Source organism: Sinocyclocheilus anshuiensis, unplaced genomic scaffold (assembly GCF_001515605.1).
Source record: "Sinocyclocheilus anshuiensis isolate Anshui unplaced genomic scaffold, SAMN03320099.WGS_v1.1 scaffold207, whole genome shotgun sequence".
In the NCBI taxonomy this organism is placed as follows: Eukaryota; Metazoa; Chordata; class Actinopteri; order Cypriniformes; family Cyprinidae; genus Sinocyclocheilus; species Sinocyclocheilus anshuiensis.
Window position 1 is genome coordinate 5,239,141 of NW_015551045.1, and position 18,769 is coordinate 5,257,909.

At 36.3% G+C, this 18,769-nt stretch overlaps 2 protein-coding genes across 4 annotated transcripts in view; both read left to right on the forward strand.

Moving 5' to 3' along the window:
* Nucleotides 1-7,665, forward strand: part of LOC107661737 (myotubularin-related protein 1-like) — a 15,223-nt gene extending 7,558 nt beyond the window's left edge. For all 3 annotated transcript variants that reach the window (XM_016451497.1, XM_016451498.1, XM_016451499.1), the window contains 7 exons: nt 1,046-1,234; nt 2,961-3,146; nt 4,908-5,114; nt 5,212-5,304; nt 5,390-5,503; nt 5,583-5,759; nt 6,822-7,665. In XM_016451497.1, the coding sequence (XP_016306983.1) occupies nt 1,046-1,234; nt 2,961-3,146; nt 4,908-5,114; nt 5,212-5,304; nt 5,390-5,503; nt 5,583-5,759; nt 6,822-6,971 (1,116 nt within the window). In that variant the 3' untranslated portion in view covers nt 6,972-7,665. The remainder of the gene's footprint in view (nt 1-1,045; nt 1,235-2,960; nt 3,147-4,907; nt 5,115-5,211; nt 5,305-5,389; nt 5,504-5,582; nt 5,760-6,821) is intronic.
* Nucleotides 7,666-8,333: 668 nt separating this feature from the next.
* On the forward strand, nt 8,334-13,133 carry LOC107661738 (high mobility group protein B3-like). The gene is made up of 5 exons (XM_016451500.1): nt 8,334-8,462; nt 11,199-11,377; nt 11,481-11,623; nt 11,741-11,915; nt 12,262-13,133. Exons 2-5 carry the CDS (start codon nt 11,228-11,230, stop codon nt 12,391-12,393), a joined length of 600 nt encoding a protein of 199 aa, XP_016306986.1. The 5' UTR covers nt 8,334-8,462; nt 11,199-11,227; the 3' UTR covers nt 12,394-13,133.
* Nucleotides 13,134-18,769: the final 5,636 nt, after the last annotated feature.

The following is an 18,769-nucleotide window of genomic DNA, read 5'->3' on the forward strand; positions in this document are numbered from 1 at the left end:
TTTTTTTTTAATTTCTTTAAATCATTTCCCCTTTCTCAAATCGAGCCGATCTCAGATGCCTGTCTTGTGTGACGTCACAAAAACAGGCCCCTCCCACGATAGTTTGATTGACAGTAGCATTTCAGCACAGACTGTACTGGCGTCTTACCTTAGACCCGCCCTGAGTGATCAGTCCGCCATTGTTTCACCGCTGAAGCAGATGTAGACAAGAATGCCTCCTAAGCGATTGAGGTGTTCTGTTGTTGGATGTAATAATGAACACAGCAGTCGTCATTTACTCCCGACATCTGAGCCACTGAAGATGCAGTGGATTACGTTTGTTTTTGAAGGGAATGAGCCCCCGATCTACATTAATGCATCTATGTTCACGCGAATCATTCGTGATCCAGCTTCACCTACAGAAGAAGTGAGCATAAGGTTTTTTAATGAATCTTTGCAAATCGCCTTTCCTAATAATGTGCTAATTAGCAAGTTTCACGATGAATGCGGCTAAAGTAAACAGTCTCTCAGAGAGTGGCTCGGAAGAGAGGGGCGGGGTCAGCAGAGCTCATTTGCATTTAAAGGAAAATGCTACAAAACGACTTGCTCTGGAAAGAGCTGTTTTTGACAGGGTAAAAAGGGTGTTGTTTTACACTACCATTGAGAAATTTTAACCAAACTATGTTACAGACTTTTCATTAAGACACTAAAGAATCATATCAACTTGTGGAAGATGGGCATCCGATGACCCCTTTAACAAAAACTAAAACCATAAAAAGCATATTTGTTACTTAAAATAAAAAAAAACATTAACTGAAATAAAATATAAAAACATAAATTTAATTTCAGATAGTTGCCAAGGCAACATTTTTCATTTTCATTTAATTTAACTTGATGTACTCAATTAACTAAAACTAAAATTGAAATGAATATTTATCAAAACTGTATAAACACTTTTTTTTTTTTAATAGACCGTAATAAAACTGACAAAAACACATGAAAAAATACTAGAACTTTCACTAAAATTTAAATGAAAATAGAAAATAACATTATCCCCTTCCATCAGGTGCTGTCCTGGATTCACCCTGAGAGTCAGGCCGCTATAGTGCGCTGCAGTCAGCCGCAGGTGGGTCCATCAGACCGCCGCTGCAGGGAGGATGAGCGGTACCTGCAGACCATTCTCGACGCCAACGCACAGTCTCACAAACTCTGCATCTTTGATGCACGCCAAAGCACTGTGGCTGACACTAACAAAGTAAGCAACTCTGTTTTAACAAATGAATACTGCACTACCGTTCAAAGGTTTGAGGTCAGTAAGAGTTTTTGGATGAATTAAATTGAGAAAGAGTGACAATAAAGACATTTGTAATGTTTTCTGTTTTAAATAAATGCTGTTCTTTTGAACTTTCTATTCATCAAAGAATCCTGAAAAAAACGTTATCATGGTTTCCACAACAATATTAAGCAGCTCAACTGTTATTAACATTGATAATGATAAGAAATGTTTCTTGAGCAGCAAAACAGCATATTAGAATTATTTCTGAAAGATCACGTGACACTGAAGACTGGAGTAATGATGCTGAAAATTCAGCTTTGCATCATAGGAATAAATTACATTTGAAAATATATTCAAATAGAAAATCCTGTAATAATATTTCACAATATTACTTTTTTCATGAACATTATTTTAGTGTGTACCCACTGATCTATATAGTTATATTTCTATAATATCTAATCATCATTTTCAAGGCCCTATATGGTTCAATCTCAGAGATATGGGGTCTCAATGCGGCTTCATGTCCAAAATGTTGAAAATGACCCATTTTCAGTGGTCAAAAACCAAATGATGGTCACTTTGTATACAGCTTCAAAGATTACAAAAGAAAAGTTTATTAAGAGCCTTAATATACAGGCACGAGTTACAGGTACATTCATAATTTGTGCACACACAGGCATGTAAACTTTGGGAAAAGAATATTTATGGCACTTGGACAGGTATGTTCTATGCCGTTGTTTTAATAGAGGGAAACAAGATACATTTCCAGTTTCAACTATTTGTTCTTCAGACGTTCCTCTTTAAAAGAAAACGAATCAGCTGATTGCAGAGTGTCCAACTTTTGGTTTTTGACCACTGACAACAGTTTTGTCCTGGAGCCATATTGAGATTCCAGTATCACTGGAATGGAACCAGGTAGAGCCTTTAAAAAGAAGATACCAAAAGAAAAATGGTTAAAAATCAAAATCTAAAAGGGCATATTTCTTAAATTACAGGTCTGCAAACTTTGGAGAAAAAAAAAGTGCTTTTCCCACAGTCACCATTGCTAAAGTCAACAGATTTTACTAATAGACCTACCAATCTCTGATTAGTTATATAACACAATGTTTCTGCCATCTTTCAACTTTCTCTTGAGAAACACAAAAGAGGATATTTTGCAGAATTTTAGGAACCAAACAACAACAATTGGTGTATGGACAAAAAGAACATATTTCTCAAAATATCATCTTTGATGTCTTTGATGTTCTACAGGAGAAAGAGAGTCATATGGTTTTGAAACAACATGAGAGTAAATGAGTAAAATAAGCATTTTCGCTCAGCTGGAATCTCATCCATTTTACATTAATATTACCTGTTATTGGGATTAGTCCAGATGAGGACAAGACAAGGCTTGACAGCATTTCTTAGAAGTTCAGTTCAGTATTTTCATGAAAGAAATGATCAATCTTATAGATAATCCAGTAATGCTGTGGGCTTAACATGTCAAAACATGTTCCCCTTAGCATCATGTGACACAGCTCTTGAAGCTGGAAGATTTTAAAACACTAGGCATCATACATCATGTATTCCAGCCTTTAAGCTGGTTGCTGTTGGTTTCTGGCTGGTCATTAGTTGGTCAGCACTGGTAGACCATCTTGAGCCAGCAACAAACTAGCTATTGCACCAGATTTTCTGGAATCGCTGATATGTGGCTTCTCTTCTGTAGGCCAAAGATGGAGGATATGAGAATGAGAGTTTCTATATCAATGTGGAGCTGAACTTTCTGGAAATCCCCAACATGCACGTGATGAGAGAATCCCTGAGGAAACTCAAGGAGGTGGTGTATCCTGCCATCGACCAACAGCGCTGGTTCTCATCTGTGGATTCTACACACTGGCTGGAGTACATCAGGGTGAGAATATGTGACTATATCACTGCACTGCACCATGATGGACTCCATCGGATGGTCATTATATCCTGACATTTATACTCCGTTTTCAAATATTTATTTTGCTTAACACTTACAAGTAAACAATCCGATGGCTGAATCTGTTGCACTGTCAAATCGAAAATCTTCTTATAGAAAGAAGTTAAGAAATAAGACATTTTAAGAGTAAGAAGTCTTGACCTGAACAGATTTGGAGTAATTTAGCACTACATCACTTGCTCAACAGTGAATGGGTGCCGTCAGAATGAGAGCTTATAAAAACATTACAATAATCCACACCACTCCAGTGCATCAATTAATGTCTTGTGAAGTGAAAAGCTGCATGTTTGCAATAAAAAAAATCTAATATTATGTCGTTTTTACCTTAAAGGTGACATATCATGAAAATCTGACTTTTCCAGGTTTTAAGAGCTATAATCAGGTCCCTGGTGCATCTACCAACCAAGGAAACGTGAAAAAGATTAACCCAGTAACTTTGTTTTGGTAAGCCTTTTTCTGCAAGCGTCTGAGAAAACGAGCGCGTCTGATTTCGCTCCCTTGGTGACGTGGCAAAGGGATCTCATTATAATATTACCGCCCCTTAATCTGTAAGTTTCCACCCACGGCACTGTTATTATGTTTTCGCAAGCGACAACAGCGTACCAGTTCTAATGCCATGGCGAAAGTTTGAGCAAAACATGCTAACGGTTCTGTCATTGGCTGCACAGAACACTATTTAGGGTCTCAGCCTCAGAGGACACAAGAGAGCAGTGGATTTATTGATTTATTTAAAATGATATAATAAATGATCTGTGGAGTATTTTGAGCTGAAAATTCACAGACACATTCTGGGGACACCAGAGACTTATATTACATATTGTAAAAAGGGGCATAATATGTCTCCTTTAAATACATTGCTAAAGTGTTCTATTCACATCCTGTTCACATTCCCTTGCATAATTTATGTATATAGCATATCTGTACTACATACTTGTTTTATTATTATCAAATTATTCTTACATTTTTTTCTTAGTTTAGAAAATAATAAGAAAAACAGTTAAGAAGAATTTTCCATTGTTTTCTATGTAAACATGCGCTAGATGGACATGTGGTTTGACCTTTGCATGTCTAGTGTCGTTTGCCGTGTCTCGCACACAAGACATTCTAAAAACTCAGAGCACAAGTTAAAAGAGGTTTATAGGATGTTTTAAAAATCACATCTTTAGACCGTTTTTCAATAAAAATGTAAATTCAAAGAAAGAAAAAAGAAAAAGTTTATTTAGTAAAATAAAACTAAATTTACTTGCATTTAAAACAGTATTGGACATTAGATTTTCTTTATATGTTTGTCAATGCTGTTAAAAAATGCTGACAGTCGGTTGGATTTAAGACAAGTTGCAGGCTCTGTGTGTGTGTGTGTGTGTGTGAGAGAGAGGTATGTAATTAAATGTAATTATTTAATTGACTTAATAATTTAAAACACGTAGAATAATATGAATAAAAATTATATAATAAAAAGTAGGGCTGCACGATTAATCGCATGCGATATTTAACGCGCATCTTGTCAGAAAGCCGGTTCTGTAATCAGCGGTGCACGCAGGTGATGGAGATTTACCGCTGATTACAGACCGGCTTTACTGATAAGATGCGCGTTAAATATCGCATGCGATTAATCGTGCAGCCCTAATAAAAAGCATGTCTTAAAGGTACAGCACCCACCAAAATGACCATCTGTTTTCTCTGTAGCTCTTGCTAGCAGGTGCGGTGCGCATCGCAGACCGAATCGAGTCGGGAAAGACGTCAGCGGTGGTGCACTGCAGCGATGGCTGGGACCGCACGGCTCAGCTCACCTCTCTGGCCATGCTCATGCTGGACGCACACTACCGCTCGCTCAGGGGCTTCCAGGTGCTTCTGGAGAAGGAGTGGCTGAGCTTCGGACACCGCTTTGCCTCGGTCAGTAACATCCTGTGTATATGGATGGAGAAAAACATTGTGCACTGAATGTTTACTAGCATCTTACGGCTTCCTTCGCTGGCCTTCTGTCTGTCAGCAAGTGGGACATGGAGATGGGAATCATGCAAACTCTGAGCGCTCCCCTCTCTTTGTGCAGTTCATCGACTGTGTCTGGCAAATGGCCCGGCAGGTGAGGAACAGTGGAGCTGAAATGAAAAATGCCACGTTTATTATATGACCAAAGTGTTCTCTTTTTTTTTTTTCGCTTTTCATAGTTTCCCTCTGCATTTGAATTCAATGAGCTGTTTCTCATCACGGTGCTTGATCACCTGTACAGCTGCCTGTTTGGAACGTTTCTTTACAACAGCGAGCAAGAACGGGTCTCAAAGGCAAGAACAGATGCATGCAACTGTCATTCTGTCATGATTCAGTCACCCTAATGTCATTCAGTTCTGATTTTTTTTGCAGGAGGTGTACAGCAAGACCGTATCTCTGTGGTCATATGTAAACAGCCAGCTTGAGGAGTTTACCAACCCGCTGTATGTGAACTACGAGCACCATGTTTTATATCCAGTAGCCAGTTTGAGACATCTAGAGCTTTGGGTCAGTTATTATGTGCGCTGGAACCCTCGCATGAGGCCACAGGTGAGCAGGGGATGCAGAGGATGATAGTTGATGGCTACTTCTTCCACATTTGCTTCAGTGGTTATAGGTGAAAAATGTGTGTTGTGGAGTTACACTGATAACAGTGTAAAACAATTAAGATTCTGAGTTGATTTGTATTTTAAGTTGCATTATATAAAATCTTAGGATTGCCTGCATTTACTTAAAATGTTATTTTATTTAATATATGGTCAAATTTATATTTTTTAACCATTTATTTTAGAAAATATGCATTATATGGTTTATGTGGTTTTATTTACTATAAATAGGAATCCCTAAAGGGTAATATTTGACTTTTATATGAAGTTTTTTTTTTTTTTTTTTAATATTATATATTATTTATTCAAGCTGTGCTAAAAATTCTAAATTCTTGTATGTTTTACCATTTTTATTGGGATGAAATCCACAGTTTGGTGGTCCATGACTTTTGAACACCATTTTATGTATATTTATATAATATACTTTATATTATAAATTAATATATTTATAATATAAATTAAAAATTGCATCTCTAGACCTACTGTTTCTTTTTTTCATTCCACTGCCTTGTGAATGTGAATTCATTAAAAAAGTAAATAAATTATAAATTACTTGAAAATAAATCAAATGTTTATTTAGTACAATAATTTGTATTTAAATATAACTTTCTAAAATTGTATTAATTCTATAAAAAAACTGTATTGGCCATTTAATTTTGATCTGTTTGTCAATGCAGTTGGGCATGTCATTAAATTCTTTACACTTGGATACTTTAAACTTGGTTGCTCAGATCAGATGATTTTAATTGGATAAAGAAAAAAGAAAAATGCATTTAAAAGATGCATTTAAAAATGATTCACATTAAAAATTTTCACATTAAAATTTAGTATATATTTATTAATATATACATTTTAATTTGATGATTTCGTTTAGTAAACTTTGCTTTTTATTTTTATGAATTTTAATACATTTTATAAATTTAACACGAGTCAAAAATGTTGTGTTGTGTATACTTCACATTCAGTGACACTAAAGGCTCTGTTTTTCCCCGTCTCTGTTTGTCAGGTTCCTGTTCATCAGAGTCTGAAGGAGTTGTTGGTCCTGAAGTCAGAGTTGCAGAAGAGAGTGGACGAGTTAAAACGAGACGCAGCTTCATCACATTCTCTCTCCTCTTCCTCAGAGCATGAAGGCATGCCCATGCAGACTACTGTCTGAGCATATCTTATTAACTTGGTAAATACTGGTGTCAAAATCAATTATATTTGGTCCGATCTCTGTTGTCACAGTTGGATAATAACAACGTTTACATATGTTTGATAAGATCCTAAGCTAATCCTTGGAATAATAACCACTGTGTGGTCATTTGTGCCCCCTAAAGGCCATAAAACCACTGGCCAAATCACATAGCACTACAGTTCAACAGACATTTTCTATAGAGTTTTCTGTGCATAACTTTGTGAAAGCTATTTCAATTTTATCACATATTATTGGGAGCAATTTTGAAAAAATTGCACTTTTGGAGGTTGATTTTAACATCTGAGTTTTATCGAGAGCTGAGTATATTGAAAAGCCTATTCCAAGAAATCGTGGTCAAATTGTGTTAAAATGGTATTCAGAACTAAACAGTCTCTCTACAGAAAATGCCTGAATATTCCAAAAATGTTCTTGCTCTTATATTGCATACAAGAATTACTCCTCAACACTAATTGAAATGTAACATAATTTAAAATCATGCATAATATAAAATTTGTGCATAGCTTTGCTCTGAGGTAGTGACATATTTGTGTACATAAACCACCTCCTTTTATTATCTTTCATTTTTATTTTAAATGCATTTCAAGATTACTATGACAGTTTACTAAAAGTTGGCTAATGCGTATATATATGTTATTTTCTGAATGTGTTTGTAATACCCTTTTTTTTTTTAAAGTGTGTTATAGTAATTTTATAATAAATGTCTTATTTCTAATTTGTAATAATTGAGTATCTTAATATGTTTAAAACTACATTCTGTTGTATAAAGAATTTAAAAAAATCTTACGTGTTATTTCTGCTGCTTTTGGTAATCCATGATAAATCTGCAAATTTGCTGTTAATTAGACAAAATATTGTTCATAATAATAAAAAAAAAACATGGGTTCAGAGTACATGAAAATGCAATTTAAGCCAACAAATAAATCTTGTTACTCTACTAAGTGTAATATTGAAAACAAAAACCGTAGTCATGTATGTCCTTGACACGTCCTTGTTTGTGGACAAACCTTTTAACACAATATTTTGTATTACCATCTTTCTGTTTTTGTAGGCCATCCTCGTTTTCATATTTTCTGCTCCTCTACTCAGTATTCTCACACCCTAAACCTTGTACAGTATACAGTTCCTCTGTATAGTGCACTGTACCGCCTGTAGTTCACGCTCACACGTGAAACTTCTGTTGTTATGACAGAAATTCCCGCCTTGTTTTTGAATAATGGGTGTGGCTTATGCTTCTGTCCAATGGCGGCAAGCAGATTATGAATATGTATGACCTTTTAGCCAATCCACAGTTGCGGAGGCTGTTTTAAATGCGTGCCGGGACTGACCAATCAGGCAGGTCTCGTAGTGAGCTAGCGCGAGGCTGTGTGGGCTTCTTATAGAGAGGAAGCGCGACTCGAGGAGGCCGTTAGTGTGATTGAGAACAGACGACAGGACAAACATTAGCAGAAGGTATTTATAAAAGACTCCATTTTAGAATTTTCACTGGGGCTTAATATTCTCTTTAATATCTTGTTTTAATTATTTAAAGCCTTTTTTGGTGCGTAAACCATATTTTATATATAACACCGTGTTTTTCTTTTAAAAACTCATTTACAGTGAAATGTTTAACGGTGGTTCTTATTCAGTTAGTTCTAAACTATTTCGCTTTAATTTACAGTCTAGAAAAGCTACATTTTTTGTCTCTTAAACCGAAGTTGAGTGACGAACGTGCTTTTAAAATGGCTGGCGATGTAAAAATCTGGCTCAAAAATCACGGGCTGCTAAATTGCCTGATAAACTGTTGAGAAGTGCACCGTTTGTCGTCGCTGAGTTCGCTGTGTAATAGTTTTAGCTCATTGTGTTTTTTCTGGTTATGGAGAGCATTGAGCTGTTGACAGCAAGTGCCAGTCATGGCTGGTTTGCGGCTGCCTTTGTTATAAACAGGTTTGTGCTGGGCGCGAATTTGCGAATCCTACTATGGGGAAGGTTTGGCTCATGAATGTTAATGATTTCGTTGACGTTGCTGCGTTAAATTCCTACAGCGTAACTTAATTTAATATTCATAACGAACGCCTTCTCCACAGTATGATTCGTTAATTCGCTGGCCCGCTAAATACGCCTACCTGAATACGTCTACATTGCAACCAATCAGTTAGCTATGCGGGGCGAACGTCACGGTGCGTAATTAATATTCATGGAGCAAGCCTACACGATAGTAGGATTTGTGATTTTTTTAGCGTCAAGTGTGGAACTGGTAAAACTTTGCAAAAGCTGGCTTCGCAGCTCATTGTATTTAATAAACAACTTTTAAAATGGCTTACCTAGCAGCTTTTAAAAGTCGACGTGTCCTCGAAGTGTCTGCTGTGAAAACGGCGATGTGCAAGGCATTGTTCCTCGACGCTGATGGAGGCCATTTTAATGAATGGCGTCTGATTGAAAAGAAGCGGCCAGTCAGTCCCTCTCTTCACACATTACTGGCCTTTAAACTAGTCACGCGTTTAAATGACATCTTATTTTGGAAATCACTAATTTACCTTTTAAAATAAAGTTTAGTTTCTGTCATCAGTTTGCACTTCACAACATGGAATATAATAAAAAGTAGTGTTTGCAGGCACCTCCGACGATGTGCAGAACATGCGTTATATATATTGAAACTAGGGCTGTCAAAATGACAAACTAAATTCGAATTTTCCACTTAAATATTATCAAAATTAGAATTGTTCTAATTTAAAAGGCATAATTTCGGTTGGGGGGGGGCTTTTGGTTTCTCCTGAGGCCACAAGAGGGCGCATCGAGCAAAATATTATGCACGTTTCTTCAAAGCATAATAAAATAACATGACTATCTTTGGGGGGAAAAAAGTGCATGTTTAAAATAATGTTTCTAAACCATATATAGTTAATAAAGTTGCTTAAACAATTGGAAGAAAAAACAGCACCATGTATGTATAGTTTAATACAAAGGACCGAAAACCAATCACAAAGAGTAGGCTACTTTCTTCATTTAAAAACATGAGATGCAGTGGGATGGGGGGAAACCGCCATAAAGTCTTGAGACATGTTTTTTAAAAGTTGAACATGCATTCATTTTACATGGCTTTCTAAACATGCCGCTCTCTTGTGCGAGACGCGAGTGCAATGCTGATAGATGCCCCGCTAGAAAATGTGATAAATATGCGTTCTGTGTGAACGGCTTGGTTTCAGTTTCGCTGTAAACAACAACATCTCCACACTGATGCTCTCGTTTTCCGCAATATATTGAATGAACAACGTAGCAGCGCCGCATCTAGTGGGTTCAACTGGATAGGCTAACAAAAGCATTAAAATTCAATGACACTTACATTGTCGTCGCATTTCATGCGGCACTGATAAGGCTGCCTGACGGCTGACGCAGACCTAAAATTCGAATGCAAAGTTTTTGCATTCGAATGTGGTTTGTTTTTGTTTTTTTTTTAATTTCGACAAATATTCGAAAATTTTTTTGACAGCCCTAATTGAAACAAACGGGTCCCCAAAGTAAATATCCCATTAACACTTTTTTTTACCTTAATAACTTAAGTCCTTAAAGACAGACCAACTTGAAAGAGCTACGAGGTTCGTAATCAATGGTATATGCTTCTGTTGAAGCCATCAGCCTGCATGAATTCAACTTTTTTTTTTATTTTTATTTTTTTTACTATGTTAAAAAAATGAATGAATACTGTTACCCATGATTCTGTAAAAAAATTACACCTCAAAGAATTGAAACCGTTTGCACCAAAAGAACACTCTAGCTCCTATCCACTCCCATGAACCACTGCATTTAGTGCAATTATTATTGCAATAAATGTGATATAGCAATGAAGTACACAGTCTTGTAACTTTTTTTAATTTTTTATTTTGATCTGATTTTCAAATTAAATCAAAGCATATAATGTTGTAATGTTATAATTCACCTTGTAGTTTGTTGGTTTGAATTTCAACTTGCACCTCTTTAACGATTCCTTTAAAATCCCTACGAGTAGAACGAATATGAAAATTATTTCTGGAACCAATGCTGCTGAAAAGTGGATGGGACTATGGCTCTCTATTAAGAGAATCTCTAGGAATGAGCTATGTATGAAAAGATGCAGTTTATTTACATTGAAACTGTGGCACCTAATCATTTGGGTCGTCTCCTTAATATACATTTATGTTTTAGTTTATTAAATTGTCTGTGTATTTCTAGGTGTGGTGACAGTTGAGTGGCTTGTAATAATGGCAAAGGGTGAGCCAGGGAAACCCAAGGGCAAGTCGTCCGCCTATGCCTATTTTGTGAAGACGTGCCGTGAAGAGCACAACAAGAAGAACCCTGGTGTCACAGTTAACTTTTCAGAATTTTCAAAGAAGTGCTCCGAGAGATGGAAAGTAAGTAGGTTATTCTTATCTGGAGATGTCTATATCTTTAAAAAAAAATAAAAATGAATAAAGGCTACAGGTAGCGGCTTCAAGAAACTGTCATCTGTTTCAGACTATGTCACCAAAAGAGAAGACTAAATTTGAAGACCTGGCCAAACAGGACAAGGTCCGTTATGACCAGGAAATGATGAGCTACAATCCAGGAAAGAAAAGTCGGAAGCAGATGAAGGACCCCAATGCTCCAAGGCGGCCACAGTATGTGCTCTTTCCTTTCAGAATGCTTATTGCTAGAGCTTCTTTTATTGATTCTGGATGGACTATGGGCTTGTCTAGTTTAGTTACTTAAATGTTTGTCTCTTTTCTTATTCCCAGGTCTGGATTTTTCCTGTTCTGTGCAGAGCAAAGGCCCAACATCAAGGCTCAGAACCCCAGTCTGGGCATTGGAGATGTAGCCAAGAGGCTGGGAGAGATGTGGAATAATCTGTCTGATTCGGAGAAACAGCCCTTCCAGTCCAAGGCCAACAAACTGAAGGACAAGTATCAGAAGGTGGAGCAAAATGCTGTTCATTATTCAGTGTGGATGGTGGTTAAAGAATGAATGAAAGATTGATTTCTGAAGGATCCTGTGGCACTGAAGACTGGAGTAATGGCTGCTGAAAATTCTGCTTTGGCATCACAGGAATAAATAAAATTTTAAAATGCTTTCAAATAGAAAAATAATCTTAAATCTTAATTTTAAAGAAAAAAATAAATATTTCATACTCTTGACTGCTAGTGGTTTGTTTTTGTGTGTGTGTGTGTGTGTGTGTGTGTATATATATATATAACCATTAGCTATTTATTTAATGTTTGTTTTGTAATTGTAAAGTTGTCATGGTGTTTTGTTTTCTTAGGACATGGCAGACTACAAAGGAAAGGCAAAAGGAAGCGGAGGGGCATCATCTGCCAAATCCAAACCGAAGGATGATGATGATGACGACGATGAGGAGGAGGACGAAGAAGAGGAAGATGATGAGGATGATTAAAGAACTTGTTTCTCCTAATTGGGCAGTAAGTTATTTGTTCGCTGCCAGTTAGTATCAGTTAAGTCTGGGTCTATGAGGTCTTGATGTCAAGGCTGCTATAAACTGATCACCAGTAGAGATGCCCAATGCATGCAAGCTCTGACTTTAGACAACCAAACTTTCTCAGTGCTGGGTTTGCTGGTGGTCCAGTTACAGCTTGCTATTAAACTGCATTGGCAAAAACAAAATATTTCCACACCTTTCAACAATAAACAAAGTGGTAGCAGTACATACTCTTTTAAAACTATTTAAGGTGGTGTGTTTCTGTATGGCGGCTGACTTGGTTCTTTTTTTATTTTCTACTCCCAGCTTTCAAAATGCACAATTTGTTGATATATTTAAGGTTCAGTTCTGTTTGGCCCCATAAGCTTCCTGCAATGTTGAAAGGGTGTTTTTGAATTGTGGTTATTATTATTTGTGTAATTTTGACTGATTACATTGATCATTTTATGTGTGGAGAGTCTAGGGACATTTTCAGCTTTAACCAGAGGCAAGTGATCAGATGTTAAGCTGGGGAAAGCTCTTATTTGCATCTTCGGTTGTTACTTTTTTATGTCTAGGTGACACTGTGATTTGAAATAAACATGGCATTTTTAGATCTCAAATGATTCGTGACTTTCTTATCTGCAAAATGTTCAATGTAGTGTGTCAATACTTGGGGTATTTGTCAATGTTATCAATAATAAAAGGATAAATGGTGATAGTTTCTTAAGAGTGCTCTTTTAATTTGGGTTCATTTGTTTTCATCCATTTAATAACTCTGATAATGCATTCACTTGTGGTGAGCCACTAGATGTCATTGGAGGGCACCAGTTGCACAAACTTTAACAACCTAGAATAAGCGGTCAATAAAACCAAAAATCCTCAAATGCAGTGCAACCATCTTAAAAATCCATGCAAATCTTAATGTCTCAACAGTATCAGGTGAGAGATTGAGAAGACTGCCTTAAATATTAGATGTTTGCAAAGGCACATGCATCCTCTAATACTTTTCAATAATAAAATTGTTTCATGAATTGCTGTCCTGTCTGATAGAATCTTTCCCTTAAAGGAAAAAAAAGTGTTTCTGGTATGTGGAGGAGCAATGTGTCAAAAGGCCTTTGGATATCCTCTGAGAACTGAACCAAGCCATACATATTTAATGTGATGTCACCTCAGCTGTTGGTTTTATACTGCAAAAAGACATTGGCAAATATAAAAGGAACAATGGAATTACAAACTACCAGCAACAGTGATACGTGCCTGCGCGCGCACACACACGCACACTCTTATACGAACTCAAAATTATATTTGAGGCAAATTTTAAAACGCATGACTGATTAGATATAGCAATCCAAGTGGAATTTAAGTGTTTTTTTTTTCGTTTTTTTTTTTTTTTCTAATTTTCCCCACAAAAAAGATGCATGGCCTGAATTGTCCTTAAAAGTCCCCATGAAATCAAAATTAAAGTTTTTTGGGTGTTAGTATCAATATGTTAGTCTTAAGGTTATCTATAAGGCAGTGTGCTCCAAAACAGTGACAAAATTCGCATTTAGAAGATATAAGCATTCAAAGCTTGCAGTTCATCACTTCTGCCAAAACGGCTCAACGATATTTTTGATGTGAGGTAGTATTCTCAAGTGAAGCGAGAAACAGCACTTCTTACGTCACCACTTAACAACCGAATAGAGTACCGCTGCGTGTTTCTAAGCATTTCAGGGGACCTTTAACAAGCTGCACACGCAATAAAGAGACGCTTTAAACTATAGAGGTTTTGTTTTTATAGCCTAAAGTGGAGTTACAGTAAATATCCACCTCTTATTGTTTTCTGTGTTACGTATTAACTATTGTATATTAACTATATACAAACTATTTTAGACCTTATCTGATTCTAAACAGCTGATAGCAAACACACGTGACATGGATGCTGAAATATTATCAGGGAAAACCCTTCTCTGGTCGATAAGGTAATCTTCATAGTCAGACGGATTTATTAGTAATATTTTACTGGGGCACAGAGCTATTGGTGGCTCATGTTCCTGTAAAAGGGTTTAGCGATACCCTGTGTGGGTACATAGCAAATTTGGGATCTTATAATTGGACATGGACACTCCTCCATTTTTAATGCAGATGAATGACACCATAGTCAACATGACAAGCTACAGTAGCTGATATCAATATTGTGACTAAAGCAATACTGAATTCAGTTTTTCAGTGTCAGGATATGCATCTAGTGCTTTCACGCTATTGCAATGAATGGATTTAATATCACATCATTTCCGCTCCAAACATTTTAACCATAAAGCCTACTGTATCATATTTGACTGTATCATAAACCTTTGCTGAAAGATGTACACAATCTTCTACATGCCTTTTGTCTCATTGATATTTCATACACTTAGTAAAAAGGCCTTTAATGCTATAAACGTTCTCCTTGTCCACAGGTGTCAATTTGCTGTGAAATCAATGTTAAATTGTATATATTACAAATGTGTATACATTATATCTTACAAGACATATTAAGGTAGATATAGAGTGACAACTGACATTATGCATTTTATGTAGGTAGTCTTATACTGTTATAAAAATCTCATTGACTTACATTACAAGCTCAGAGCTTTCATCTAACATTTTGGCCATATAAATACAGACACCTGCATAAAATGGTTACAATTTTGCTTAGTTTATGCCTCTGAAAAATTAAAGTGTGTTTCCTTCTCAAGAGTGAGCTCAATATATACGGTATATCATACTATGTGAGCCATAAAGAAGGCCTCAGATAAACCACATATGCTAAATATATTATTTATTTTACTTTAAGTAGTTCACCCAAAAATGAACATTTGCTGAAAAGGCGCTCACCCTCAGGCCAGCCAAGATGTAGATGAGTTTGTTTGTTCATAGGAACAGATTTAGAGAAATGTAGCACTTGCTCACCAATGGATCCTCTGCAGTGAATGGGTGCCATCAGAATGAGAGTCCAAACAGCTGATAAAACATCACAATAATCCACATATCTCCAGTCCATCAGTTTATGTCTTGTGAAGCAAAAAGCTGTTTGGACTCTCATTCTGACGGCACCCATTAACTGCAGAGGATCTATTGGATTTAGCTTCATTCAGTTCATCAAGGCTGCTACATAATAGATTGACAAGAGCATAAAGTATGCTAGCACATGACCAATTATTTGTGGAAGGCTTCATTATTGTCTGGCACACTCATATCTGGATTAGATTTAATACCCTGACAGATACGTTGTAAAATCCTTCACTTAAAAGTCAGGAGAGCTTATTAATAGCATGTCACTCCAGGCTGCATTTTTTAGGTCAAAGACAGATTTGAAGAGAAATAATTGATGCGACCTGCTATAAAATCTGAAATCTTCCGCATAAGCCACACTGTTGCTGTTGTGCAGTGGAGATGTGCATTCTGTAAGGGTGTGTAATGGCTTTATCGACCGGAGGAGCCGGTGCGCAGCCGTGCCCCTGTCATCACCTCGTCTGATTGCCTCTGGACTCATCCACTGGTTCCCAAGAGGCTTTGCACCCACCACCTCCCTGCAAATATACAGAATGAATCAGCAGGGTGCAATCACAAACTTTAGGATCTCTTCTTTGATCAAACATGCAGGCCTGATGCTGGGAAATAATGTACAGACGCATTGAAGGAAATGCATCCATTGATACACATCGTGCTGTGATCTGATCATCCTATGATATGCATTGGTGTTGAGTTGCCTGTGGTGTGAGTTAATGATGCTCTGCCAGCACTGGAGATCAATTAAAGCTAATGAGGTGATGCGTTCCTGCACCAGCTCCAAACAGAAAAACAAAGTACAGCGCGCCCTTTTGTTTAGTTCTGACAATGGTGTCATTCGCACGCGATGCCTTTTTTCCCCATCCAGTCATTTTATTATGGAAGGCCATTTTTGCAGCGGAATACACAAATAAAAAGAAAATTGAATTGTGACTTTTCTTCTCAGAATGGCAAGATGCAAAGGACGAATTGTGAGATATAAACTGAGAAAAAAAGTCACAATTATTTTTTATTTTATTTCTTTTATCCCATGGTGGAAACAAGTTTCCATAATTTCAGATATTTTTGGAAATAATTACTTTTTGAAACTTTTTCATTTGTGTGTAAAAATGCATTTGGATATTTTTGGATGGCATAAAGTCAGGGTGATATAACGGTTATTACTGATACTTTTACTGATATAATAATAATAAGAATAATACAATTCTTGAAAAAAAATACAGCAGAATCTATCTACAGAAGATGTCATTATTTATTTATTTATTTACTTTTTGGAAAAATCACATTCATGTGATGCAACCAACAAAAATCATGTGGTGCAATCAACATTCATTATATATATTATGTATATATAATAACTACGGTGGCCGAGAAGTGCAAAGCAAATCACAATTCTGAAAACAAAATAACAAATGACAAACGCAAATGCAAGTCTAAAAAACTAAATAACAATTCAGAAAGCACAACAACAATTCAGAAAACATTATAACAAGTCAGAAAACACAATGACAAATTCGAAAACAAAATAACAAGTCAGAAAACACAACGACAAATCCGAAACCAAATTAACAAGTCAGAAAACACAACGACAAATCAGACAAACCGGAAGAGGTAGGTATAGTTTGAGACAGCGCCATTGGTTTGGGATTACTCACCGCTGACTGGACGAGACATCTGTCAATCAACGTATACAGGGATCAGCTCCAGTGGTGCAGATGGATAAGTGCGTATGGTTGGGTTTTTGACGCGATCGACTAGGGTTCGATCCCGCCTTTTGCTGAACTTTTTTTTTCTCCCTTTCCAAATCTCGTATCACATCGTAAAGGCATTTATTTTCAATAAAAATTAAGGAAATAATCAAAAGGTTGAAAATAAAGTATCGGGTAGGGTTAGGGTAGGTGTAGGGAGGGCTTTATTGTACCAATAAGGTGGCATCCATTTAATAATTTGAATTATAATTTACACTCAATACGTTATTACTGCTTACTGTTTTATAATGTACTACAATACTGAAGTGCAGATAATTGCCACTATTTGCAACAAGTATACTTGTTATACATTTAAACTGAGCTACTTTAATACCATCTCCGAACTTTCTACCACGACTCTGCTGTTCTTCGGCTGGTTCTTCCTGTATACGTTGATTGACAGATGTCTCGTCCAGTCAGCGGTGAGTAATGCCAAACCAATGGCGCTGTCTCAAACTATACCTACCTCTTCCGGTTTGTCTGATTTGTTGTTGTGTTTTCTGACTTGTTATTTTGTTTTCGAATTTGTAATTGTGTTTTCTGACTTGTTATAATGTTTTCTGAATTGTTGTTGTGCTTTCTGAATTGTTATTTTGTTTTTTAGACTTGCATTTGCGTTTGTAATTTGTTATTTTGTTTTCAGAATTGTGATTTGCTTTGCACTTCTCGGCCACCGTAAATAACAATAAAGATACACTTTCGTGTAACGTGTAAGGACTTGATGGCTATTGAGACTTTTACTCAAAGTCATCGTTTTTCAAACCATGTATGAAAGCAATATGAATACAAAGAGTACATTTCTTGATAACATGGTTCAAATTAGATTTTTCCTTCCATTCATTTCATTTTATTTATAGTGGATAAATGTTTATGTATTTCCATTTGAGTTTTGAGTTTTTTTTGTAATCCCTTTGGTTACTTGATGCCATACAGAGAAAAACATTTCTTAGCGCATTGATTATCATGAATTGTGTTTGCAATCGTTTCAGGCATTTAAAGGGTAATTAAGACGACATGCAATCGAGTGAGAGAAACGACTCTCACAGATCTCTAGACATGACAAACGACTTCAAAAATAACAAAGACCAACAATTAACATGCCAAGAGCCTAACCTAAACCGAGTATGACTGTGGCCAGCCATTCATATTGATTGAAGTCTCTTTCTCCTTCTGTGGCCAGAGAATCTGTAAAAGAGCATTTGTTTCCACCTTGAACCCATGTAATACTTGTGTGACCTTTACAGCAGTCCTCGATATATTCCTGCTTTATCTTTTCTCTCTACCATTGTCAGTTAGGAAATAAGAGTTACCATTTATCTATCTGTGTTTATAAATGTACTGTTCCATTCAAAAGTCGAGGGTCAGTTAATTCTCTTTTGCTCACCAAGCCTTCATTTATTTGATCAAAAATACAGTAAAAAAACAATAAAATTGTGAAATATTATAACCATTTAAAATAACTGTTGTCTATTTGAATATATTCTGAAAAGGCTGAATTTTCAGCATCATTACTCCTGACTTCCGTGTCACATGATCCTTCAGAAATCATTCTCATATGCTGATTTGCTGCTCAA